General features: G+C 41.5%; 1 protein-coding gene across 2 annotated transcripts in view; it reads left to right on the top strand.

The window, feature by feature from the left end:
- Nucleotides 1–27,342, top strand: part of SSBP2 (single stranded DNA binding protein 2) — a 284,138-nt gene that overhangs the window by 247,414 nt on the left and 9,382 nt on the right. For both annotated transcript variants that reach the window (XM_065406924.1, XM_065406923.1), the window contains 5 exons: nt 5,257–5,292; nt 13,708–13,762; nt 16,679–16,749; nt 18,095–18,173; nt 20,440–20,468. In XM_065406924.1, coding sequence (XP_065262996.1) covers nt 5,257–5,292; nt 13,708–13,762; nt 16,679–16,749; nt 18,095–18,173; nt 20,440–20,468 — 270 coding nt within the window. The remainder of the gene's footprint in view (nt 1–5,256; nt 5,293–13,707; nt 13,763–16,678; nt 16,750–18,094; nt 18,174–20,439; nt 20,469–27,342) is intronic.

The raw sequence follows: 27,342 nt of genomic DNA, 5'->3' as shown, positions 1-27,342 counted from the left end.
AAATATTTAAGTGTGTTGGACAGGAGTTATTCCTTCTTAATATGCCCATGTATGGGGAAAAAAATATATTCTGCAAATAGAATAGTGCATGCCATATTTTGTTGCCCTCTGTACTGTTTTTTTTTTTTTTCCAACCCTGATGCATGGATTCTCCAGCTTTTTTTACAGTATGGACCACATCTTAATAGAGCACTTCTAGTAGACCACCTTTCCTCCCACTCATGATTGTGCAGACCATCTGCTCTCCTGTTCATAATCACATAACAGCCCTGAGGCAACTACAGCAAATTGCCCAAAGGAAAAATTAACATTAGCATAGTATTTAATATATTTTTAGCTTTTTTAATGCAATATAACAGAATAGAATAGGAGTCAGTACCATCTGACCAACCAGCTCTACATAGACCACAGTTTGATAAGGTGCGCTCTAATGTATCGTCTCATGGCTTATATATGGAAAAAAACACATTAATTTCTGTACCACTCAAATCATAGTGTAATTTCTCAAAACATGATCCATTTGATAGGTTGAACAATTTAAATTTGGCCATCATGAAAAGTAATACACTCTCCAAATTAGTAGGCTGCAACAGCTACAAAATGAGGTTGTTCAATAGCTGCTTAGGACAAGAACAGTTTGGTAATGCCCACCCTCCATGACTTGCCCTGGTTGGTAGCCCTACAGAAGGTAATTCACAGTTCAAGGGGTTAGTTTTAGAAAGCACAGTGAAACCCTTCCTAATCTGTACCCAAAGTACTTGAGTGAACATGTATCATCATATATCCCTACTTTGCATTTACAGAAGGCTAGGGTGGATCTGCTGTTACTAGACTCTATTTCTGGCTGCCCCTAGAACACGGTATATCAAGTTTATCCTTGACTGGGATATATTTATTTATTTATTGGTGGATCGGAAGAGGAGTGTTTCCTATGTTCTTTTGTGATTTTTTGTTTTGGTTTGTATTTGCTATCCTCTTGTGTATTCCTTTTCTATGTAGGAATTGATCCTTGTAGTTTGATAGAATGGCTTCTGTGTGGTTTGCCATTGTGCCAGATCTTTGGGTTCAGATTGGCTGTATATTTGGGTAAATTATTTCCTCATTTTGACTTTAGTGGTGTTTGCTGATTATTGTATATGTAATGCAATAAATGTTTAAAATAAATTTTAAAAGGGTTAGATTATCAAAGTCACAGGGGAGTTAGGTGCCCAACTTTCATTGAGCGCTGAGTGCTTAACTCCCTCTTCTTTATTTGAAAATCTCCCCCTACATATTTTCTCTCTCTCTGGGTTATGCTTACCTCTCATATAATTCAGAGGTACAGCTCAATTTACAGTAATATTAACTTTGTGGAATGTGGATCATGATATGCTAATGTTAAATCTTATACATACACTCAAAATAAAAAGTACACAAAATCTATGACAGTGTGAACTGAGGCTGGCAGTTTTTCATAATAATAATAATGTACAAAAAGAAAAAGAGCTCAATGTTGCATGACTGAGTTACAAATAAGTAAATGTGGGCCTTAACTTGCATTTTCCCAGCTTTTAGTGACAGCCTTAATATTCTTTTTTGTTTTAAATGTCTTGATTGTTTTTAAATAAGGTAGAGAAGATTATTCTGCCATGGAATTTTATGTTTATTAAATTCAATATGCAAGTACATGCAAGAGACCAGATATAGACCCTGATTCATGAAAACACTTTAAGTACATAAGCAAGTCATTGGAATTTAAGCACATGCACAAGTGCTCTCTTGAATATGGATATTTTCCTGAATTGTGATCTTTAGCATTGACTTAAAATATACATTATCTACCTGATTAGAATGAAATCAGGGATATAGTTACAGTATTTAGGCAGAATTTTAAAACCCACTAAATAGAAATTAGTCCTTTGAAACTATTGTAATCTTACATGAAAGTACACATCTAGGACACGCCCTATGCATATTTTAGTTACTAATCTTTAATTAAGATTTGTTGACATTTTCTTTCATAAGCAGGAAAAAGGGGGTTTCAGAGCATACAAAATAAGAGAATACAGTTGAAGTAGTTCAGATTATGGTTTGCCTTAAGCCTACAGTATATGCTGATTTTATAAAAGTTATATCAGTGATTGTTTTAACTGAGTTTGTCACCTGCTCTATATTTCATCAAATAGTTTAGCTGTTAACCTTATATATGTAGCTCCATAGGTCTTTCCATTTAAAACATACCTACCAGAAAAACGTGCCCCTCCCTCCCCTCCTCCCCCCCCAAAAAAAAAGAATTAAGAGAAGTGGAAAGACTTGCTTGCTATACATTTTTGAAAAATATACTAAATAGAAACAAGGCATTGCCCCATACATGAGGCTTATGGCAATTCCACAGCTGAGCTTGTAGTGAAGTCAGGGACCTTCTCTCTTAACCATTGTGTTTATTCAGATTTTGTAATAGATTTTTAACTGTTAGAGATGGGGTGGAGGGGAAGAGTTGTTTTAAAAGAACTGCCATAATGCATATCTCCTCTTCGCCTCCCAGTGAACTGATGTTAAAGGAGAGGTTAAGGGAGTCTGAGAGAGGAGGAGGAGGAGAAACAAATATAGAACAAGATGCATGTTGGACATTGCCACTTGCTCAGTTGTTTGCCACTGTTGCATCTGATTCCCCATGTTTGTCAACTCAATGTCTGTTTAGATTGTAAGCTCCCCAGAACATAGATCTTGATCTAAACTCTCTTTTAAGATGTGGCCCCTCTGTGCTATTCCAGTGACATGAAGGGGGCCCTGGCAGAACACACCTGACATAGTGAGAGGCTGAGCTGTCTATGTACTTATAGCCTTTGTTACTGTGGTAACTGAATACCTCAGTTATATTAAAGAATTTTTATCCTCACAACATCCCTGTGATGTAGAGAAGTATCATCCCCATTTTACAGATGGGGAACTGACACACAGAGTAGATTAACTGATTTACCCAAGGTCACACAGGAAGTCTTTGGCTGAGCTAGGAATTGAACACAGATCTCTTTAGGCTTAGGCCAATACCTTTTGCACTACAATCAGGGGTTCTCAAACTTCATTGCACCACAACCCCCTTCTGACAACAAAATTACTACATGACCCCCAGGGAGGAGGGGGCGGGGTGGGTAAAAGCCCAAGCCTCGCTGGCCCAGGTGGTGGAGGGGGCAGAGCCCGAGTCCCACCACCCCTGGTGCTGGGAGAGGGGGCCAGAGCCCAAGCCCCACCGCCCCAGGTGTGGGTGGAGCTCAGGCTTCAGCTTCAGCCCTGGGTCCCAGCAAGTCTAGTGCTGGCCCTGGTGACCCCAATAAAATGGGGTTGCGACCAACTTTGGGGTCCCGACCCACAGTTTTAGAACCGCTACTCCATTATCTATTCTTCTCTGACCCTATAGTCAGCCTCAAGTCTGGCCCTAGGTGTTTTGCCGGCCTGGGTAGAAATAATTTCCAGCGCCTTCCTTGGAGCAGCCAAGCTAAAAACCTCCAAAATTCAGCTGGGTCTATGCTATTCCTTCCTGCCCCTTGCATAGAAGATTTGTATGGAGATGGCCAGTGTAGGCAAGGAAGGGAACGGGGTGGGATTGCTGGAGTACAGTGCACTCCGGCTATTTTATGCCAGCATAATAATGTATAGATTTCAGACAGTAAGACATATTAGAATGTGGAAATCTCCCAAAGTAAGTGCTGGTAGACCTTTTACTTGGGATTTTAAAAGCTAGATTGGACTAACACTAGAAATTGTACTATGAGGATTAATTCTGCTTTGATGGGGAGATGGACAGGAAGGTGCATAATAGATTTTTGCATCTCTCGCTTCTAATATTCTATAATGATTCCCATAAAATTAAGTCTCTTCTTTTTTTTTCAATTTCTCACACATTCTGAAGCAAGTCCATCCTTCACAGATTAGATGCCAAGAGGCAGTTCACATCTTCAATGTGTGAGAGTTTCAGAACATCACAGTGTTTGTGGCTTCTGAGGATAAATGCAATGGGTTTAAAATAACATTTTTTCCATTTAATAGTGGGGTGTTTTTCAGTGGCCAGCTGAATCATGAGTGGGAAAGATGTGGCCAAGACTATGAAAATGTTTGAGAACTCCCGCCTTAGATACATTTATAAAATATTATCTGTCATCTGCAGTCAGATAAGAAACTTCTTTTAGCAAAGTGATTTTCCAGTTTCTTAATTCTCAGCTCAACTTCCTGAGCTGTTACTCTCCAATATCCTATAGAGAAGATCTATAGAAGTTATTTCATGAAGAGGAAAACTATATTACTTACCAGCAGCTGGAGTTCTCCAGGTACCTCTGTAACGAATCTCCACAAATTGAATTTAATGTTCAATTGGTACACTGACTCTTTAAAAAGAAAGTTCTTTCCTCAAGCATGCAGAAAGTATACAGTCAGTGTCCCTTGAGATCAAAGAGAGTGTCATCTTGTGGCCCTTGATTCAGCTAAAGACTTAATCACATGTTTAAGTCCATCACTGTTCCCTTGCTTATGTCCCATTGACTTAAAGTTAAGCACATGCTTAATGCTGTCCTGAATTGGGCTAATACTCATATAACCTCACTACTAACCTTTTGCCACAAGTTAATGGATCTTTATATTGGATTATTGTGGTTCCTGCAGATGAAGCCTGAAGACGATATTGGTAGGTGCAAGTAGCATAACTTGTACCAGAGCTTGCAGTCTGCTTTTTTTAAAAAGTAACAATGGCTTCTCAGCATTCACACATCATAGAGTGTGGATCTAAAGGAGCTAGTGATTAAGACCCTGATCTTGCAGACACTTAAGCATGTCAGTTAGTCCTATTGACTTCTATAGGGTTATTCAGGTGAGCAGAGTTACACACATGCTTAAGTGTTTTGTAGGATTAGGGCCTAAGAAGCCACCAACGTCTTGAAAGCAACCTGATTATTTTCAGTGCAAGACACAACAAATATATTACTATGTAGGAGTTGGGACACAGCAATCTTAAACTTGAATATTAAGTAGCTTTTATTTACGGTAATTCTCTTTGACTGTGACTCTGTACTGCACTTTTTACTACAGAGTAACCTTACAGTGAGATGTTTCCTAGACAGCATTATGTTTAGCATCAGTATTTGCTCCCTATCCTCTGCCTCTTCTCTAAAAATTAATTTTAAAAATGTGCTTCAAAATAAGATCCTCAATAAATTTTGGTATGGACTGCATTTCTCCATCTTAATGGAAAATAAATATATTATTTTGTTTTGCTTTACATTCTAGATACCGTACTCTTCAGCATCTCCTGGGAATTATGTAGTAAGTACCCTTGTGTGTGTTTGCTCATTAGAATTGATGTTACATGTTATTTAGGCACAGAAATAGTTGTCCAGATGTTAAGAAGAACCCTTGTGTATTGGTTGAGAAGTGAACATCTGATCTGTGTTTAGTTGTTTTGTCTGCCATCTACAGCACATATGTTGGTGTTCATTACTAGAACAGTTATCAGTCTGGTCAAAATTGCCTTGAGTGCTGTGGTTTACTTCAGCATATGTTTCTGTAACCAATGCAATACTTCAATGCTTCAGTACTAAAGGAGAAAAAAACAGCCTTTTTTGGTGACACAATAATGTGCTTGAATTTTTGAAGCTCTGGAGAAAAAAATTCATTGGAAGAACTAGAAAAGCTTAAACCTCCCAAAAGATATATAGCACATCACTTAAAAAGACACTCACAGCTAATATTTTATGGGACATTTTTACTCTCTGTTGCTTATAATTACCTCCTGAAGGCCTGAAAACTCCTTTTTTCAACAACTACCTGAGTGCTACCCTGTCAGCTGCTGGGTCCCGATCACTGAGAGCTACAAGGGATAAAACAACCACTATCTCATACTCCTCAAGGTCCTAGTCACCGAAAGCTTTGGGGGATGAGAGGTCTACAACTGTACTTGTGGGACTGATAGCCTTGCACTCAAAGCTGACAAGTACCATCAAGAGGAGCATGACCATTAGATCTCCCTTAAAGACGTCTCAGTCCCTGTAGATCTTAGACCCCAAAATGAGTGTTACTGGGGCTCCAAGTGTGTCCTGTACCATAAAGGTGTCTAAGGCTTCTAAGAGCCATGCCTCTTCCAAACAAGACCCAGTACTGAAGACCTTCTCTGTTACAGGTCACAGCCATATTAGCAGACATTCTACGATGAAGAGATCAACACCATCTGGCTCTCTGGTGCACTCAGTACCTGCTTGGATATCCTGGTCTGCATCTCCTGAATAAATGTTTGTGTAGGCTCACCTTATGGCACATACTAGCCAGATACCCACCTTGGTACTGATATCAACCTCCATCATTCCTGTGGTACCACAGGAGTTCTGGTACTCAAGAGACCTCTTTGTACCTAATGAACCAGAGTCTTCCCTACTGTCTGCTTCTGCACATCCTTCAGTACCTATATCCTCTGGGTCACTGAAGGCACTTTTCTCATCAAGACCTCCCCGATTCCCTGACTTCTGCCATCCAGGGAGAAGTCAGTCCATGGAATATATTGAAGGATATTCTCACTCTGACTCATAACTCTGTGTTCAGGAATCTCCTGTTTATTCAATGGGACATTATTCTTCTCCACATGTGGAGAGAAGGGAGGAGAGGCGACCTCAACCTCCAGCCACCTGAGGTGACCAACAGTGGCTACCTCTTCCTCCTATGTCTTGTGGTCCATCTCAGTGGCCTTATTGGGCTACATGGACCCTGTACTGTCAACAACTTCTGACAGGGGAAGGGAGAAGTTCACTCTGCAGTGAGCATAGAAACTCTTGCTCTTCCTTACCTTCACTTCCTCCTCCACTTGAAGAACAAGAGGTGTAAGGGCGGGCTGATAAGGAAGTAACACCTCATGTGAATATTTCATTGTCATCATTAGATGAGGCTGTAATGCCTCCACCACCTTCCATAGCACATGACATTATACAATTCCAGGACTTGAAGAAGTGAATTGTGGATAGGCTTCAGAATTCTTGTGAAGAAGTCCAGGGCCCCCATCATAAACTCCTGAACATTTTACACTTTTCAGCTTAGTCATGCATGCCACTCCCAGTTAATGAGGCTCTTTGGAGCCAGACAGGACCATCTGGCAGACTCGGGCTGTGGCACCCCCAACTTGCAAATGTGCTGACAAGAAATGCATGTCCCAGAGGAGAATTCAGAATTTTTATTTTCACCTCCCCCACTGAATTCCTTGGTTGTGGATGCAGTTAATGAGTGCAGGAGGCAACACAACACAAAAACTACCCCATAAAATAAAGACCAGAAGAGATCTATACTCCTGCAAATAAGAAAAATATAGCAGGTCTCAAATAGTGCAGAGGTCATGCCCAGCTCATTTTTCTAGTTTCCGTAGACCTCCTGAACCACAAGCTGAGACCGAGGTATTCAAAGAAGAAAACATCTACTACAACCACTACATCGCAGCCACCAGCATTGTCCAAGTGTCAGTTTTGATGGCTTGGTCAAGAGTCTAAACCACCCATTTCACACAAATCTACTGCTGCACTAACCAACCCTCTTCCCTGCCATTGGATTCTGCCTCTCCCATTTTCAAGGCGCCTGTGAGAGAATAACATCCAACAAATGGATTTTGAAGCTTGTAACATCTGACTATTCCATCCATTTCACCTCCATCTGTCCCTCCCACCCCGTTCCTTTTCAGGGACCCATCTGACGATCAGTTGCTGAATCAGAAGGTTGCCTCTCTCCTACGTTTAGGGGCCATAGAACCAGTTTCACTTCAGCACCAGGGAAAAGATTAAGCAGGACAAGGCCAAAATCATTTTGACTGTACCAACTTGACCAAGACAAGTTTGGTACCTTATCTGATTCAATTCACATCTTGTCTGCTGCTGAGACTTCCTCTCAATTACCACCTGTTGTCTTGGGATGCTGGTTGGACACTTCACCCCAATTCGGACGTTTTGTGACTTCAAGCATGGCTAGATGATTCTTGGGGTTAGAGATTTCCTGCTCAACAGCGGTATAACAGGTTTTGTTAAATAGCAGAAAAACATCTACTAGAAATACCTTCAGAAATGGAAGAGATTTCACCTATGGTGTATCCGTCGACAAGTGCTTCCTATCTGTTCTTCTCTTCCACCATTCTGGAATACCTGTTAGAATTAAAAAGATCAGTATGAGTTCTTCCAAGGTTCACTTGGTGACTGTAACAGCTTTTCACTCATCAGTGGAAGGTTTTTCGATTTTTGCTTACCCCATAACCTCAAGATTTCTTAAAGGTGTGATGAGTCTTTATCCATAGGTTAGAGAACCTGCCCCAGTATGGGATTTAAACCTTGTCCTAAATGGCCTTATGACACATCCCTTTGAACCATTAGCTACATGTTTTCTAGTCCACTTCTCCATGAAAACAGCTTTCTTGGAGGGCATCACTTCCACTGGAGAGTGGGCTTTAATAGCAGATCCCCCTTTTACAGTATTTTTCAAGGAAAAGGTTTTAAAATGGCCACATCCCAAGTTCCTACCCAAAGTGTCCTCTGAATTTCATCTTAACCAGACCATTCATTTACTGTTTCCCCCCCAAACCACATCATTTCAAACAGGAAGCTACTTTCCATTCCTTAGATGTCAGAAGGGTGTTAGATCTTTTATCTAGACTGGACCAAGCCATTTTGAAAGTCTCCCAGACTGTTTTGATTTAGGACAGATCTAAAAGTTCCTTTATTTCCACCCAAAGGCTCTCAAGGTGAATCTCTGGATGTATTATTTCATTTTATGACTCCGCCAACATCTAACCTCCTTCTAGTATGTTAGCCAAATCTACCATGTCGCAGTCTATGTCTATGACATTACTCAACGATGTTCCAGTTGCTGACATTTTCAGAGCTGCAACTAGGGCTTCAGTACATACTTTCCCCAAGAACAATGCTTTGGTTCATACCTCTAGGTCAGATGTGGCAGTTGGCAGTGCAGTTCTGTCTTCAGTATTGGAGTCTCCTCTGAAGCTCCCACCATCCTGTTGGGATACTGTTTGTGAGTCACCTGAAATGGAGCACCCATTCGGATATTACTTGAAGAAAGGTTACTCACCTTGTGTATTAACTGGAGTTCTTTGAGACGTGTGTCCCTGTGGGTGCTCCACTACCTGCCCTCCTTCCCCTCTGTTTCGGAGTTTCCCTGATGGGACTTTGTGGTAGCGAAGGAACTGAGGACAGTTTGCCTGTGCAGCCCTATATATTGTCACTGTGGGGCACGAGGATGTGTAGGGCACATATGCAGGCTGAACGGGCACTACTACTGATAATCTTTTATCAAAGGCGCGGGGGGCACAAGCACATCTGACATGAAGCACCCATAGGGACACACATCTTGAAGAACTCCAGTTACTGTACGAGATGAATAACCGCTCCTTCCAGGGCCGGTGCAAGGATATTTTGCGCCCTAGGCGAAACTTCCACCTTGCGCGCCCCTCCCCCCCAATAAATCACATACATTATACACGGTCACAGAGTAACATGTTATAATTTAGAATTTATGTTTCTGCGCTTTAAGTTTAGCAAATTTAGAAACAAGTTCCTCCAAGTCAATGCTGCTAGCAATGTCATGTTCCAGGGCCGCCCAGAGGATTCAGGGGGCCTGGGGCAAAGCAATTTCGGGGGCCCCTTCCATAAAAAAAAGTTGCAATACTATAGTAACATGTATTTGGAAATATAAAAAATAACTAGTGAAATACATTCAAAAATTAATTTGTAATAATTTGAAAATACACTAAATACATTATTTAAAAACATTAAAAGCTGTAATGATATGTATACATTTGCAATTACATAATGGGCTGTTGCTGGGTGATGGTGATGGTTGGTACCAATGGGCTGTCGCTGCCTGGGGGTGGTGCTGCTGTTGCCCAGGGCTGGGGGGGGAGCTGGGCTCTGGGTTCGGGGGTGCCCGGCTCACAGGGGCTGGGCTCAGGGATGTGGGGAGATGGGGTCAGGGGGGTGTCCGGCTCAGAGGGGCTGGGCTCGGAGCTGGGGGTCAGGGCTGTGGGGAGGATGGGGTCGGGGGGGGTTCTGGCTCAGAGGGGCTGGGCTCAGAGCTGGGGGTCAGGGCTGTGGGGAGGATGGGGTCGGGGGGGTTCTGGCTCAGAGGGGCTGGGCTTGGAGCTGGGGGTCAGGGCTGTGGGGGATGGGGTCGGGGGGGTGCCCGGCCCCTTACCATGCCGCTTACCCCCTCTCCCAGGAGCCTCCGACATACTCGTGGTGGCCCCTGCGGGGCCTGGGGCAAATTGCCCTACTCCCCCCCCCCGGGCAGCCCTGAACTCAGATACCGGGCATGACAGAGGCTGGAGCAGGGAGAGGGGGGCACTGGGGCAGCTCAGCTCTGCAGGCTGCCGTCCTCTCCAGCCGCCCATGCACAAGGGGAGCAGGAGCAGGGACCAGCCAAGGACCAAGGGGGCAGGAGCACAGGCGCCTGAGGCCGAGCTGTGGGGAAGCGCTTACCTTGCTCAAGGCACGGGCGTCGGGGTCCTCTTTCTTCCTCCGCTCCACCAGACCGCCGCCTGAGGCTCTTTTCTGGGGCTGACCGTGGAGGCTGAGCCAGAAGCCCTGCTGTCGCGCCCATCGCCGGCCTTGTGCCACGTGCGCTAAGCAGAGCTGTGGAGCTCTGCCCAGCTGCCGGCGTCCCCGCCGGCAATGAGAAGAATCGCATGGGATGGAGCGGCCGCTGCACTGGGAGGGAGAAGGAGTCTGAGCCGCCGGCAGGCGCGCGGACACAGGGGAACCCCTGGGCTGCCTGCCGACGGCTCAGACTCCCTCTCCCTCCCAGCGCAGCGGCCGCTGGAACGATGTAAAAAAAAAATTTGGGGCGCCCTAGGCAACCGCCTAGTTGGCCTAAATGGTAGCACCGGCCCTGGCTCCTTCTGGTGCCCACAATTTTTTCCTGACAGTTTATATTTTTTGACTTTTTTAAAGGATGTTGAAAAACTGGAGCAAGTGCACCAAAAAGCCACAAAAATTATTTGAAGGTTTGAGAAAATTCCTTACAGTCAGAGACTTAATGAGTGCAGTCTGTTTAATTTATCAAAAAGAAGAGAGGTGACTTGATTACAACGTACCTTTATGGGAGAAAATACTGGGTACTAAAAGGCTCTTTCTTTTAGCAGACAAAGGCATAACAAGCAGCAGTGGCTGGAAGCTGAAACCAAATCATAGAATATCAGGGTTGGAAGGGACCTCAGGAGGTCATCTAGTCCAACCCCCTGCTCAAAGCAGGACCAATCCCCAACTAAATCCCCAACAGATACATTCATATTTAAAAAATCGGGACACATTTTTAATAGTGAGGGTGATTAGCCATTGGAACAAACTACCAAGGGTCGTGGTGGATTCTCCATCAGTGTCAATTTTTAAATCAAGATGGGATGTTTTCCTAAAAGTTATGCTCTAGGAATTATTTTGGGAAAGTTCTAGGGCCTGCATCACATAGATCAGACTTGATGATCACAGTGGTCACTTCTGGCCAGTTAATCTACACAGGGATAACTGGCTGAAATTGAATGGCCTGTGATACACAGGAGGTCAGATTAGATGATCTAATGGTCCCTTATGGTCTAAACTCAATGAATCTATGACATCTGTAGTGGAACAAATCTTATTAGTAGATACAGGAGGCACTCCATGGTCTTGCTCAATACACTACTGAAGGAGAAGTGCAGGATAGTGACTGGTAGTTGGTAGGTTACATTGTCAATCATTTAAGGGGTCAGAGATGTATGTGTATGTATGTATGTATGTAGATTGGTGGTATACAGGGACATATTATTATTGGATAACAGATTTGTGTTTAGATTAAAGTTATTTGTTAAATTTATTCATTAACTTGCAGCCAGCAGTATTAACCCACAAATATCTCAAGTATTTTATTTATACCAGCTCAGAGGCAGGGGCAGCAATGACTAATGCAGCATTACTGACTTCGATTATAGCATAAGCCTGGAAATAGTGTTCATGAATGCATTGCTGCTGCTTCAGAGCCAGTAAATGGTGTGTTTTGTAGGGCCAGGGGAGGCTCCTGGCACCAGTGCACCAAGCGCGTGCCTGGAGCGGCAAGCTGCGGGAGGCGGCCTGCCGGTCGCCATGAGGGCGGCAGTCAGGCTGCCTTCAGCAACATGCCTGCGGAAGGTCCGCCGGTCCCGTGGTTTCAGCTGCAATTCAGTGCCGGGTACGCCGAAGGCGCGGGACCGGCGGACCTCCCGCAGGCATGCCGCTGAATCCGCATTACCAGCGGACCTCCCGCAGGCATGCCGCCGAAGGCTGCCTGACTGCCGTACTTGGGGCGGCAAAATACACAAAGATATTTTTCAATTGTTCTAATTCCAAAACTTCCCCCCGCCTTCCAAAAATGTGTTGGTCATATTATAGCAAATCTCAGCAATGCTCCTTCAAGCAAACAGGAACAATCACACTTTGAAATCTCAGTATGCTCCATGACATGAAGTGAACAGAATGGATATTGAAACAAAATCATTCTTTTTGATAGAAAATGTGCTATTTTTAAATATCAATACAGACCTATGACAATGAAAACTGCGTTCTAGTAATAGCAATTTATAGCATTTTTATTATGGAAAATTTCAGGGTTAATTTTTTATTGCATATTAGAATATTTGAATCAAAACTGTAACCAGTCAACTTTTCATTGTACTTCAAGATATTACTGTAGCTGCAAATGTGGCACAGAAGAAATTATGGTGCTGATGATGCTAAAGAATTAAGTTATTTAGAACAAAACAATAGGAGTAATTTTTTTAAAGAAAATGAAAAGAACAGCTTGTTCAATAACCAGTGCAGTCTGTTTAAATGGTTTGTTTTCACAGAAAAAATTGCAACACAGAAATACAGAAAATTAACAGAAAAAAAGAAAATAGACATTTCTTATTTTTAAATGGATTTAGCAAATACTAGATGAGCTCCCATTCTCTTTTATCTGTAATGTAATAGCAATATACCTGCAGATCTGTACTCAGATTTACCAAGCTGATCTTGTGCTGAGACTTAGTCATTAATCTCAAGTCATTTATCCTGAGTTATATGTGTACAAATATGAAAAAAAGAGAATGTGTGATGTTTTATTAACTGAATTTAGTTTATCAGGGCCTGGATCCACCAAAGTTTGAGCCACACATTCCACAGAGAGAGACTTCCACTGAACACCTCTTCTTCTCCCATGTGATCCCTGTACAGTGTGACAACAAGCAGTAGCTTATTCTGCCAGTGTTGACACTACAGTTAGCAACCTGCTGCATCACAGTCAGTGAGGAGAGAGCAATACCAGCTGGAAAATTGGCTATAGTAGAGAATCAGCTGTATATTAACAGCCCTGGACCCTGAACAAAGCATCCCTTCTGTACTCCAGTACTGGCAGACAGTAGCAGACCCCAAGGTTTTTGAGCAGTGGATCTCTCTGGATCCAGGGATCTACACATATTGGGATTCAGGGCTTGAGCCTGCAGATCCATGGCACTAGCTTTGGTCTGCCATTGAGTAAATTCACTGGTTTACAGGAAAATAGACGATGGAGTACATCTTTCTTTTGTTCTATGGAAATGTGTTCCTTTTCACCAGAACAACTCACAACCTTTATGATGTGCTTTTGTCACTTGGATTATCTTCAGTCTTTACTGTAATATTTTTCCTTTTATATTAACTGAATATTTTCTACCCTTTTTAGGGTCCTCCAGGGGGTGGAGGGCCACCAGGAACACCCATCATGCCTAGTCCTGCAGGTATCCAAATCTAATCAGAAAATTTAAAGACAATGTAAATAACATTCGGGGGGGGGGGGGGGGAGGGAAGTAGGTAATATACAGATTCTGTATTCCAGTTCTTCCTGTGCCCATTTGCTACCAGTGCAGACAAATGGACAGATCCACCTTATATATATTTCAGCAAGCAACAGTCAGTGAAAAGCTCTCACTTTTGCACTCTTCTTCTCTGTCTCCCTTCCTCCATCCCTCCCTCCCTCCCTCCTCAGACTTCCTCCTGCTTTGCTGGAGAGATGCAGTATGGTTGGTAATTTGATTTTACTGGCTCCATCCAGGGCTCTCAAGACCATTTTTTTTTCTGGTCTCCATTAGCAACCTGAAGGAAAAAGAGAGAGAAAACAGAATGTGCATTGTTTCTGCTAGTGTTGTTCAGTGCACATTTGCCAGCAACTTTTATGTATCCTGTGAGACTGTCCCCAGAGTATCCAGCTGGGGGACGCTTCAAGTGGGAGTTTAAAGGAGTGTCCCATAGCTTCAGCTCAGCCAGCTAGCTCTGCATTAAGAAGAGTAGCAAGTGTTTCCCTACATCAAGGTTCTCCAAAGTTCCTGACGTGAACGAAGAATCAGAAGAGGTTGTGGAGGGTGGACATACACAAGACTTCCTCTCCTCCCAGGGATAGCATCAGGGATCTGGTAAGCAGGAAGTGTTTGCCTCTGATCTGGTGTCCCGACTTAACCGATCTTCACTAGATCAATCAGACTTCTTCTGGGAATCTTCCACTCCTAAGAAGCACATCTCCTTCTCATCCTCCTTTCATCAACCAAGAGGTCATTGATCACCACTTCTAGAGACCTTTCCATCTCTGTGACACCTTACATCTTCAGACCCACCTATTCCTACCTCCCTGCCAGCATTACTTGCACAAAGGATAGGGAAGTCCTTTTTAAGAGCCAGAAGCAGAGCTTCCCAACCCTTCCATGGAAGTTTTCCTGTACTGATGGAAAAACCTCATTAAATATGTGGCTAGAATTTTAAAAACACAACCTGTGATAGAAAAAGAAGAGGACTCCTCTCCTGTTCAATACGTAAGAAGATGACTAAGATGTGCTGGCAGATAAATATTCAATGTAATGTAAAAACAAGCTCTGCAATAGCATGTGCTTCTGAAAACATCCAACGCAGCAGTAAATTGCCAGTGGCGTATGTAAGTGGCAATGTGGACTATGAACAAGCCTTTTGTTTTGATGGAGGAAAGAGAAGCTGTGGAATAAAAATATTCAAGTAACAGCCACCAGGAAAGCTACCAAGGGAACTAATCTCTGAAAACAAAACCCTCCAACTGTTAGTGTCCCAGTGGGCCAAACTACTGGTATGTGTTTAAGACAATAACTAACAGAAAATGGAGCCATGATTCCTTGAGGAGAGCCATGTTATCTGTTTTCAGAAGGACCTGGTGTTTGAAGAACTTGTTTCTCAATGACAGCAGAAGAAGCCAAATAGGATTTTTTTTCAATCTCTGAGACAGAGAGAGAGAGATTTTATGCCAGTCTGAATGCTTGGGTCTAGCTCCTCTCTTGGGATGGATGGAGGAGACAGTACACTAGGATCTTCGTAGTGATATTCCATGCATATAATGGGTTTATTATCTCACCAGTATTAGTTAATGCTTAGAAAATTTTACCAAAGTAGTGAGGTTCTTGAAGGAAATATGCATTGGGCTTGATTTTAACCCCTTGGAGTAGGTATCACACTTTCTAGCTTTAGCCAAGGATGCATTCCTAATTCCTAGGCATTTCAGTAAGGCATGTGCTTTTCCTCCTTTCACCTTTCTATGTAAATAGAGGTAATTCTGTTTCAAAGGACATGCACAGGGTCTCCCATTGCCCCCACTTTGTCTCAGAAAGTGGTGAACTATCTGTGATCTGTTAAGCTCAAAGCTCTCTTGAGTCTTTTTTACATTGTCTATAGGGCAGAGAAAAGGGAGATTTTGTGGAGGAATTGTGGAACACAGCTACTTGGCTGTCTCTCCGCTCTTTCTACAAACATCATAGATGTGATGTAATTCCATTGTTGGATGTGTCCTTTTGCACTTGGTGATTCACAGAGACTAATTGCTTTTGTTGGATGGGATGGGATGCCCCTGACCATGTGTTCTCAACTGCTGTTTTCTTGGGGAAATGGTCTCCCTATGTTGTCTCCCTGGCTATAGTCCTTTTTTGTCTTCTCTTCTCTGCAAAATGTCTATGAGGAATCCTTACCACTGGTGGCAAGCCATGGTTCAAAACCAAGAATTTCTTACCTACTAATTATTTTCTGGGCTCTGGCTTCTACTCAAACCTTAGTTCAGTCAAATAGTTCCATAGGTTTCATTGTCTTGTTAGTTAAAATCGAGATTTTAGCTTTGGAAGTTTTCAAGCCTTAGGGAGAGAGAGAGAACGAGACAGCGTTTAGCTGGCTGACAGACATGAAAATTAGAGCTTTTCATTGGCTGCTACTAACCTGAAATCTGCATAAGGAGGAGCTACCCATTGATCAGCACTGGTGGAAACCAGAGCATAAAAGTATTTAGTAAGTGAGAAATTCTCCTTTCACAGAGACTGCAGAAAGTTAGTAAAGTAATCTGGAGGTTTTAGAAAAAGTGTTTTAGGAACTAAGTGGTTACAAATTTTTGAAGATTTATAGACATGTTAACAATAATGCATAAACTCAGTCTAGAAGTAGTCACAGAAGCCATTTAGGGAGCATTGCAATTATTTCTTTTCATAGCTCTGCCATTTGGCTAAGAATAGAGATACAATGAAATCTTCCACTATATTGTCACTCTGTAACATTGGATCAGACATAGGAGAAATATTAATAAAATGATGAGAAAGTGTAGTAGGTGAGCAGTTTTATCTCAAATCACATCTTGGTAATTAAAATAATATTTGTTTCAGATTCAACTAACTCTGGAGACAACATGTACACTTTAATGAATGCAGTACCACCTGGACCCAACAGATCTAATGTAAATATGAACCTATCATGTATTTTTCTGCACTGTGAAGCCCTGTTTGATTCATGCACTGACTCACCAGACCTTCATTTTATCTGAATCATACTTATCTTTGCCATTTTGAGTGGGTACACATCACTTGCTTCCCATCATCAAAACTCATATTTTTCTGCATCTTTAATGTCTCTGAAATATTTCAAATCAGTGTTGTGGTACATACACAACAATCCTTTAGCACCTTGAATACCTTGAAATTTGTGCATGTAAAAACTTTAAGCATATAAATCTGTTAGGTAGATAACTAAATTTGTCATCCTGGGGTATGCTGTTCTGGTCACAGTAGTACACCCTATCAGCTACCATTAGTATGTGCAGAACTTAAACTTTAATTACAAAAATATATTTCTACTTAATAATGCAAGGAAAACTTCTGAATGTGACCCAGTCAATTATTTATTACCAATTCTATAGATGGATAAAATCAATAGCTTTCTCAAGGGTGAGATCTGCCTTGTTCATTTGAGTAGTGTTAAATATGAAGCTTAATGACAACCATTAAATATTAACTATGATACCACTGATTATTTTAGGCAAAACATCCAGCCATTCTGGAAGTGATGAAAACTTGGATTTTTAGAAAGAACTTTCTTCTCTTTCTAACCCTTATAGTTGCCCTCAATTTAGACGGCATTTATGCATGCAGACCACGTAGTTAGAGGTCCATTTGAAAAAAGGCCACAAGAACTTAAGTAATGGTTTAATTGTAGTGCATTTATTGAAATTCATTGCATGTTTATCTAGAAGTGCTGTAAATATCTGTGTTCTCAATTTGAAGACCCAGGTTTAATGATAAACTGTGAAATCCAAATGCTGAACTGGCAGAACTTTATATTGTTGCAGTGGTAATGCGCTGTAGTCTGCTGTGATGCTCAGCACAGGTAGGATGGGATTTCCAAAAGTGGACTATGCTGGCCTAACTCTGCTCTCATTGAAGTCAATAGTGAAACTCCCATTAACTTCAACAGGAGCAGATTTTAGTAATCACTGAGCACTTTTGAAAGTCCCAACCGTAGTACTTCAGTAGGACATAAGCGGTACATAGGCTAAGGGCTAACTCTCTGCACAGACATGAATTCTCCAGCAGTGCAGAACATGGTAACTGAGGTAAAGGCTGGAAAAAAAGAAGTGAAAACAATGTAAATGAAAATCACATACAAATAATCCACTCAGAGATAGACTATACAATTCAGTTTCTCAGTTTCTATTTTTGTGCTTATTACTGTGTTTTTATTAAATTATCTGCAATATATTCATGCATTAATATCAATTTTAATATATTATCATAATCCTTTTACAGTTTCCAATGGGCCCAGGGTCAGATGGACCTATGGGTGGATTGGGTGGAATGGAATCACATCATATGAATGGATCTTTAGGTAAGGATAACAAATCTAGTAAATACTGATTTTAGAACTGTTTTTTATGAGTAACTCCACAATAACCACAGCTCTAAATTGTGTGGGCAATTGTATATAAAATCATTTGAAAATTAGAAATACTGTATCAACATCAATCAGAAGTTCAAAAATGTTTTATGTAATCTTATGTGTCTGGTCTAATAAGGTGTCGCTTATAAATATTGTATATTAACAGAATATAATTTTTAAACCTGTTCTATAGTACACTATGTTAAACTAATGTGGAAGATGACAAAAGCTTTCTCCTCCTCCCTATTTCCCCAGTCCCCCACAAAAACACAAGTAATCAGAAGATGTCTTTATCACAAATTGATGCAGATGCTTACATATTTGTATATTTATATATCATATAAATAATATATAGAGACAGTACCACATCTATTGATATCTATGTATTAAATTGTGAAACCAAATGATAAATTATATTGATCGTGCAGTTTTAACTGTCTCACTTGCACTCTACCCATTCATCCATCCTCCCAAGCATTACTTTTAATAGCTCATCCCCATGAAACAGCTTCAAATAGCTTCTGTTTTTCATCAGCCTGCCAGAGAAATGTTTGAAATGTTTTCTTCTTTCTCCCCAAATGTGAACTCCCCTGCAAAATTACACCTGACATTACAGATATGATATTTTTATGTATAGAAAAGCCATATTAGGTAACTTTTAGAGGTCATTTAATATTTATTAGCTATATTTTTCTTTTTATAATATCGGTCTGGCCCAATGAACACATTATAAAAGCTATGCAGGTAAGAAGTGAAGAAGAAATGGAAACAGTGTAGATTGCAGGGCATTGCAGGCTGCAGACATGGAAATCCTACAAAGCTCCAAAGCTGTTCAGTCATTAAGAGGTCTGAGGAGCCACGGACTCTGTGTAGATTATAATTTCTGAAAAGTAGTGATATCTGGGGGAGCCTTGTAGAATTATACAAAATTTGCAGTTGTTCAACCCTGACCCTTCCTCACAGACTTTCTGTCCTGCACTTCGGGTTATGCCAGAAGAAGTTAGCATAGTTCAGTCCTGAATCTAAACCAGAAACTGAAGATTGTTAGACAAGATGCATGGAAGAATGAGAATGAGGAGAGTGGAGAAAGCTATGGTAAAATGATAAAATTGGATTTTAAGCTAAGGAAAGAATGCACCAAAACCCCTTTTAGCAGACTGATCCTGAGGAATTAAAATTCAACAATAACAAATTCCCAACAGTCTCTATGGAGCATGTCTCTGAACTTCCTAGATTACTTTGAATAAGGCTATTTTGTGATTTTGCAGCAGACCTTTTATGAATATTTTTTGTAAAATGGCTTCATTTTTTAATTAAAAATAATGCACATTATTTCCAAGTCAATTAAAAACTCTTTTTTGAACTTCATCACAAACTTTTGCTGTAATATATTGTAGCCTGACAATAACTTCTTAGTTATAAGATTAATTACAACTGAAGTGATAGTGGAAGAACTTTATGTACACTAAGCATATGATTAGTATTTTCATCAGTAAACATGATTGCATATATTCAGTGTTTAGCAAATTAAGTATGACAGATTTTCTACTATAGTTTTTTTAATATACAACAATAGTTCTTTTAGAGACTCTTGGAAGGCTACAGTGCACTAAAAATTGTGGTTATTTTTTCCATCAGGAGCATTAGCTGTCTATAGATACGTTTACAATTTCCTCTAGTTACAACAGTGTTAATATTGGGTTGCTACTTAGGCACTGCCATGGGAGAGGAGCACTGCAGAGCTGCACCTCCCAGGGGAGCTCCTTGAGCTTCCCAGTGTATAAGGGTAGTGTACAGGCTGCCCCATCCTAAAGAATGCCAATGCAGAACACTGTAGAGTCCGATGCTGTGACCTGTCTTCCTCCCTACCACTTTGCAGTGAGGTGTATACCTGGGGCCACACAGAGAAAGCAGTGCCTGCCTTGCCCCGTAGCACAGGGACTGTGATTGCCTTTGGCAGAGAGGAGGCATCTTCCCACACAAACTGCAGGCCCAACCATGCAACAAGACCCTAACACTAACAGACTACTATAATGACTGAAGAATTTTCCTGAGTGGGAAGGGAAGAACGCAAACATAACTAACTATATGTTAGCCCATTGCTGTTATACTATCTTTTCAAAGTGCAGAAAATGATAAACTCTTAGAGAATGCAGTTCAAAACGAATCTAAACGATTATTTATTCATTTATTTATTTATTTATTTTAATTTAAGGCTCAGGAGACATGGACAGTATTTCCAAAGTGAGTATGTAATAAAATATATTTAATTGTAGCATTATATTTTACTGTATTTAAATATCACGTAATTTTGGTTGTTAAAATTTTTTTTTTACATTTCTGATTGCAAATTAAATGTGTATTATGGGCCTTTTAGCTCTTTCAGGCAGAATCAGCATTAGTTGGAAGGTTAAAAGTAATCTTTATAGTCAATAGGGACTATTAAACCGATTCATTTATATATTTTCCTGAACATAATAATGGTCATTACTGCATGTGATTAATGTACATCCAAGTCATAAACTAATTAATTATGTTACATTGTTGCATATTGGTAAAACAAATGAATACAGTTTTAATAATCAAACTTAGTTAAATGTGGGAAGAGAGAAATTTGGAGATTTGTCATAAGGATATTATTTTTATGCATTGTATCATAGCTTTTCTCACCTTTAGAAGACAATGCTAATAGCCTTAATCAGCACTCCAATTCCCTAAAAACTAAATTAAAATGTAATGAGAGAAGAAACTGTATTTTGAGCATAGAAACAGTTTATCAGTATATGAAATATGAATGTTCAACCATTAGTGGTTGGCACCTACAAAAATAATACTGTATTTGAATGCACAATATTTTCTGTAAAAATTTGCTAACTCTGAGGTTATTAATTTAAGGGTTGATTTAAATGAGGAATCAATGAGTGAAGGTATTAGAATTAGACCCATATAAAATATTCTGTGCTGCTTCTTCGACATGTACAGATATAACTGGTTAAAAACTAATCATTCTGCACTTTTGTGTTTTTGATCTATAAAGATAGAAATTAATTAAATAATTGTTTCATTCCAAATTTTATGACTGTTTTTATTCATTTGAAATGCTAGAATGAAATTCTCAGCCATCTCCCAAAAGAATGAAATGAGTTTCTTTTGAGAAACCTACATGTTTTAGATTGAGATTTTGAGCTCACTAAATATAGTTTTAGGATATGATTTCAAGATATGGTGTCATTATTCTGTCATGAAAATTCTAGCTTTTCCTTATAGCAGAGCATCAGAAGATGATGCAGCAATCTGTGATATCTGTCCAAGAGGCCCAGAGCTATGTAAAATGTGTTTGCAGTGAAACCTGAAAGCATGCATAACTCACCTGGTTTCATTACAAACTCAAAACCCTGAGCTGTTTCATCAAAAGGTTCACTCTTGTTCACGAACCTTTTGAGTGAGTTTGGGCCAATTTATGACTTTAACTAAGTCCCATGGAATTTACAGTATGACGCAAAATTAGATGACATCTGGTGGTTTTAACTTAAATGTCACTGAGACAAGCAAGTTTCCATATTACAGATGTTATCACAGAAATTGTTTGTGGAAATTAAGTGTGCAGTTGCACACATTTTTGCATTTGTTGCTAGTTCCTCAAGCCCAGTTGAGTTCTGCTTGACACAAGACCTGAATGGAATAAAAAAGCATCTTAGTGAGGCTGATCATCTTGTGCATGAGGTTTAGAAAATTAGCCCAGACTTGCTAGAATACATTTTACATCAGATCAGTTCATTGTTACAGTGTGTAGAAAAGGTTATAATTGACTGACTGAGTGGCAAAGTATAAAGTGTTTATGAGGTGGAGTGAGGTGGAGGAAACAAGAAAACTGAAATTGTGCATATAAGAGAGGCACTAATAACTAGGGCTGTCGATTAATCGCAGTTAACTCACGCGATTAACTCAAAAAAATTAATCACGATTAAAAAAATTAATTGTGATTAATCGCACTGTTAAACAATAGAATACCAATTGAAATTTAGTAAATATTTTTGGATGTTTTTCTACATTTTCAAATATATTGATTTCTATTAAAACACAGAATAAAAGTGTACAGTGCTCACTTTATATTATTATTTTTATTACAAATATTTGCACTGTAAAAATGATAAACAAAAGAAATAGTATTTTTCAATTCAAATCATACAAGTACTGTAGTGCAATCTCTTTATTTTGAAATTGTAACTTACAAATGTAGTTTTTTTTTGTTACATAACTGCACTCAAAAACAAAACAATTTAAAACTTTAGAGCCTACAAGTCCATTCAGTCCTACTTCTTGTTCAGCCAATCGCTAAGACAAACAAGTTTGTTTACATTTATGGGAGTTACTGCTGCCTGCTTCTTATTTACAATGTCACCTGAAAATGAGAACAGGCTTTCGCATGGTACTTTCGTAGCCGACATTGCAAGGTATTTACGTGCCAGATATGCTAAACATTCGTATGCCCCTTCATGCTTCGGCCACCATTCCAGAGGACATGCCTCCATGCTGATGACGCTTGTTAAAAGAATAATGCATTAATTAAATTTGTGACTGAACTCCTTGGGTGAGAATTGTATGTCTCCTGTTCTGTTTTACCTGCATTCTGCCATATATTTCATGTTATAGCAGTCTCAGATGATGACCCAGCACATGTTGTTCGTTTTAAGAACACTTTCACAGCAGATTTGACAAAACGCAAAGAAGGTACCAATGTGAGATTTTTAAAAATAGCTACAGCACTCGACCCAAGGCTTAAGAATCTGAAGTACCGTCCAAAATCTGAGAGGGACGAGGTGTGGAGCATGCTTTCAGAAGTCTTAAAAGAGCAACACTGCGATGCGGAAACTACAGAACCTGAACCACCAAAAAAGAAAATCAACCTTCTGCTGGTGGCATCTGATTCAGATGAGATTGTTATCAAGCAGAACCCTTCATCAGCATGGACACATGTCCCCTGGAATGGTGGTTGAAGCATGAAGGGACATATGAATCTTTAGCGCATCTGGCACATAAATATCTTGCGACGCCGGCTACAACAGTGCCATGCGACCACCTGTTCTCACTTTCAGGTGACATTGTAAACAAGAAGTGGGCAGCATTATCTCCTGCAAATATAAACAAACTTGTTTATCTGAGTGACTGGCTGACATAGGACTGAAGTAGGACTTCTAGGCGCGAAAGTTTTACATTGTTTTATTTTTGAATGCAGTTTTTTTTATATGTAATTCTACATTTGCAAGTTCAACTTTCATGATAAAGAGATTGCACTACAGTACTTGTGTTAGGTGAATTGAAAAATACTATTTCTTTTGTTTTTTACAGTGCAAATATTTGTAATAAAAAATAAATATAAAGTGAGCACTGTACAGTTTGTATTCTATTATAATTGAAATCAATATATTTGAAAATGTAGAAAACATCCAAAAATATTTAAATAAATGGTATTCTATTATTGTTTAACAGTGCGATTAATCACGATTAATTTTTTTAATTGCTTGACAGCCCTACTAATAACCAAAACTTCTTGAATTACCAATGGAATTTGTGCAGTCATCAAAGAAAAACTTGCTTTGGAGGCTTTGCTCATGCAGCAGCACTAGGCCCCATACTGGCCACCAAAGCAGCCCAGCAAGAGTTGGTATGAAAGCATTTATGTCAGGAATTTGAATCTTTGGGGCAGGGATACTGTAGTGAATGCAAAATTTCAAAGTTCAGTGCTACACAGGGAAAAACAGAAAGATAAAATAGGGGTAGATCTCTAAGGAACAAACAAAAGTGCTGAAAGATCACATAAAATAAATTTTACAACGGTTTAGCTGCTTTTTAACTTTTTATACCTAACACTACAGCAGCTTACATATTATGGAGTCACTGGTCATGACTCCACAGTTAACGTTGATTCAGAAATTTAAAACCTTCATTTGAATAAATAAAATGGAAAGTAAACTTTAAACAATAATTTATTTTTTCCTGGTTGTCTGATGAAAATTGGTTTGATACAGAAAGAATAGTAAGTAGCAAAATTACCAATTTTTATAATTTTGGGGGGGTTGTTTCACCACCTTTTGGTCACCTTTTGCAAAAAAAACTAAAACACTCTGAGATCTGTGACTTGCACCACATGCTGCTCCTCATGTGCTGATAAATACAGTATCAGTTATACCTAGGTGATGTTTGTATCATGATTCTAAAATTTTTCTTCATAATGGGAAACAAACATGCCACTCTTATCCCACCATATTTGGCCTTACCCAGCTACTTAGGGTAAAATTCTGACTCTGCGGAAGTTGGGGACAAACATTTAACAGCAACCTCAGCAATGTTAAGGCAGAATAACTTCCTAAGGGTATGTCTACACTACGAGAGTAGTTCGATTTTACTTAAATCGAATTAGTGGAACCGATACTACAAAGTCGAACGTGTGTATCCACACTAAGAACAGTAATTCGACTTTATGAGTCCACACTAACGGGGCAAGCGTCGACATTGGAAGCGGTGCACTGTGGGCAGCTATCCCACAGTTCCCGCAGTCCCCGCTGCCCATTGGAATTCTGGGTCGAGCCCCCAATGCCTGCTGGGGAAAAAATGTGTCGAGGGTGGTTTTGGGTAACTGTCGTCATTCAACCATCACTCCCGCCCTCCCTCCCTGAAAGCGCCAGCGGGCAATCAGTTCGCGCACTTTTCTGGTGAGTGACAGCGCGGACGCCACAGCACTGCGAGCAAGGAGCCCGCTGCGACCATCACTGCAGTTATGGCCGTTGTCAACACCTTGCACATTATCATCCACCTTTTTCAGAGGCAGATGCTGAGAAATCGGGCGAAGAGGCTACGGCAGCGCGGTGAGGACATTAAGTCTGAGAGGGGCACAGACCTCTCGCAAAGCACGGGACCCCGTGCCATGGATATCATGGTGGCAATGGGTCATGTTGATGCTGTGGAACGGCGATTCTGGGCCCGGGAAACAAGCACGGACTGGTGGGACCGCATAGTGCTGCAGGTCTGGGATGAATCACAGTGGCTGTGAAACTTTCGCATGCGTAAGGGAACTTTCCTTGAACTTTGTGAGTTGCTGTCCCCTGCCCTGAAGCGCAAGGACACCCGGATGCGAGCAGCCCTGACTGTCCAGAAGCGAGTGGCCATAGCCCTCTGGAAGCTTGCAACGCCAGACAGCTACCAGTCAGTCGCGAACCACTTTGGCGTGGGCAAATCTACCGTGGGGGTTGCTGTGATGCAAGTAGCCAACGCAATCGTTGAGCTACTGCTCTCAAAGGTAGTGACCCTGGGAAACGTGCAGCTCATCATAGATGGCTTCGCCGCGATGGGATTCCCAAACTGCGGTGGGGCTATAGATGGAACTCAAATCCCTATCCTGGGACCGGACCACCAGGCCAGCCAGTACATTAACCGAAAGGGCTACTTTTCAATGGTGCTGCAAGCACTGGTGGACCATAGGGGACATTTTACCAACATCAACGTCGGATGGCCGGGCAAGGTTCATGACGCTCGTGTTTTCAGGAACTCTGGTCTGTTTAGACTGCTGCAGGAAGGTATTTACTTCCCGGACCACAAAATAACTGTTGGGGATGTGGAGATGCCTACAGTGATCCTTGGGGACCCAGCCTACCCGCTAATGCCCTGGCTCATGAAGCCCTATACAGGCGCCCTGGACAGTGAAAAAGAACTCTTCAACTACCGGCTGAGCAAGTGCAGAATGGTGGTGGAGTGTGCTTTTGGATGTCTCAAGGGGAGATCGAGAAGCTTACTGACTCGCTCTGATCTCAGCGAAACCAATATCCCCATTGTTATTGCAGCTTGCTGTGTGCTCCACAATCTCTGTGAGAGCAAGGGGGAGACCTTTATGGCGGGGTGGGAGGTTGAGGCACATCGCCTGGCTGCTGATTACGCCCAGCCAGACAGCTGGGCGATTAGAAGAGCCCAGCGGGACGCGCTGTGCATCCGGGAGGCTTTGAAAGCTAGGTTCCACAGTGAGCAGGGTAACCTGTGACTATTAAGTTTGTTTAAAGAGAAGCTGAACCTGCCCCCGTTTCTTTACCCAGTTAATGTTGACTATCCTCTCCAATTACATACCCCCTTCACTCCGTTGCCCCCCTTCCAACACACCTTTAAAAATAAAATAAATGGAACTTTGTTCATTAACACCGTTTTCTTTATTAACAGTTTCGTGGTAAAGGGTTGAAACTGGGACGCTGACTGTGGTGGGGAGCGGGTGTAGTGATGGAAAGGACGCTTCTAAACTCGAGGAATGACAGGCTCCTGCTCCTGGAGCGGTCCGCAGTGGTGGACTGGTTGTTTCAACGGAGCCTGCCACCCCTCCTTTTCGGGACTGTGTGTGTGGGGGCTATGTGACTTTGTGGCAGGGGAGGACGGTTACAGATCCCCTGCTGCGTGGCTCTGTCATCCAGGCTAAGGACCGCTGCATAAGATCTGTAACCGCCGTCCCCTGCCACAAACTCACATAGCCCCCCCACACAGAACATGAAAACCACCTCCCAGACTGACCAGGGTGCCTAGTGACTGCAATGTGTGTGTGACCTGCTGCTGAACCTGCCCCCGTGTCTGTACCCTGGTAAAGGTGACTGTCCTCTCCAATTCCCAACCCCCTTTCCCCCCTTCAGACACACTCTCCTCTAAAAGAACCTGATGGAAACAGTAATTAAAAGAAACGTATTTTTTATTAACAACTGCACAGGTAGGGGATGACACTGGGATGGGGGCTTGGGTGAGGTGCTTTTGGAGTGAAGGAAAGGACTTATCAAAACTTTGGGAATGAGAGCCGTCTGGTACTTGAGCAGTCTGCAGGGGTGGAGTGACTGTTTTCACGGCCCCTGCCGCCCCTCCTTCTTGGGACTTTGGGTGAGGGGGGGATGGGACTTTGTGGCGGGGGAGGGCGGTTAGAGATAGACTGCAGCAGGGCTCTGTCCTCCTGCCTCCGGTCCTGCAGAACATCTACAAGGCGCCGGAGCGTGTCCATTTGCTCCCTCATTAGTCCAAGCAGCGTTTGAGTTGCCTGCTGGTCTTCCTGCCGCCACCTGTCCTCCCATTCACTGTGTGATCGCTGGTATTGCGACAT

Source organism: Emys orbicularis, chromosome 6 (assembly GCF_028017835.1).
Source record: "Emys orbicularis isolate rEmyOrb1 chromosome 6, rEmyOrb1.hap1, whole genome shotgun sequence".
Taxonomy (NCBI): domain Eukaryota; kingdom Metazoa; phylum Chordata; order Testudines; family Emydidae; genus Emys; species Emys orbicularis.
Note: the sequence above shows the minus strand (reverse complement) of the source record. Positions and strands in the feature narration are given on the sequence as shown.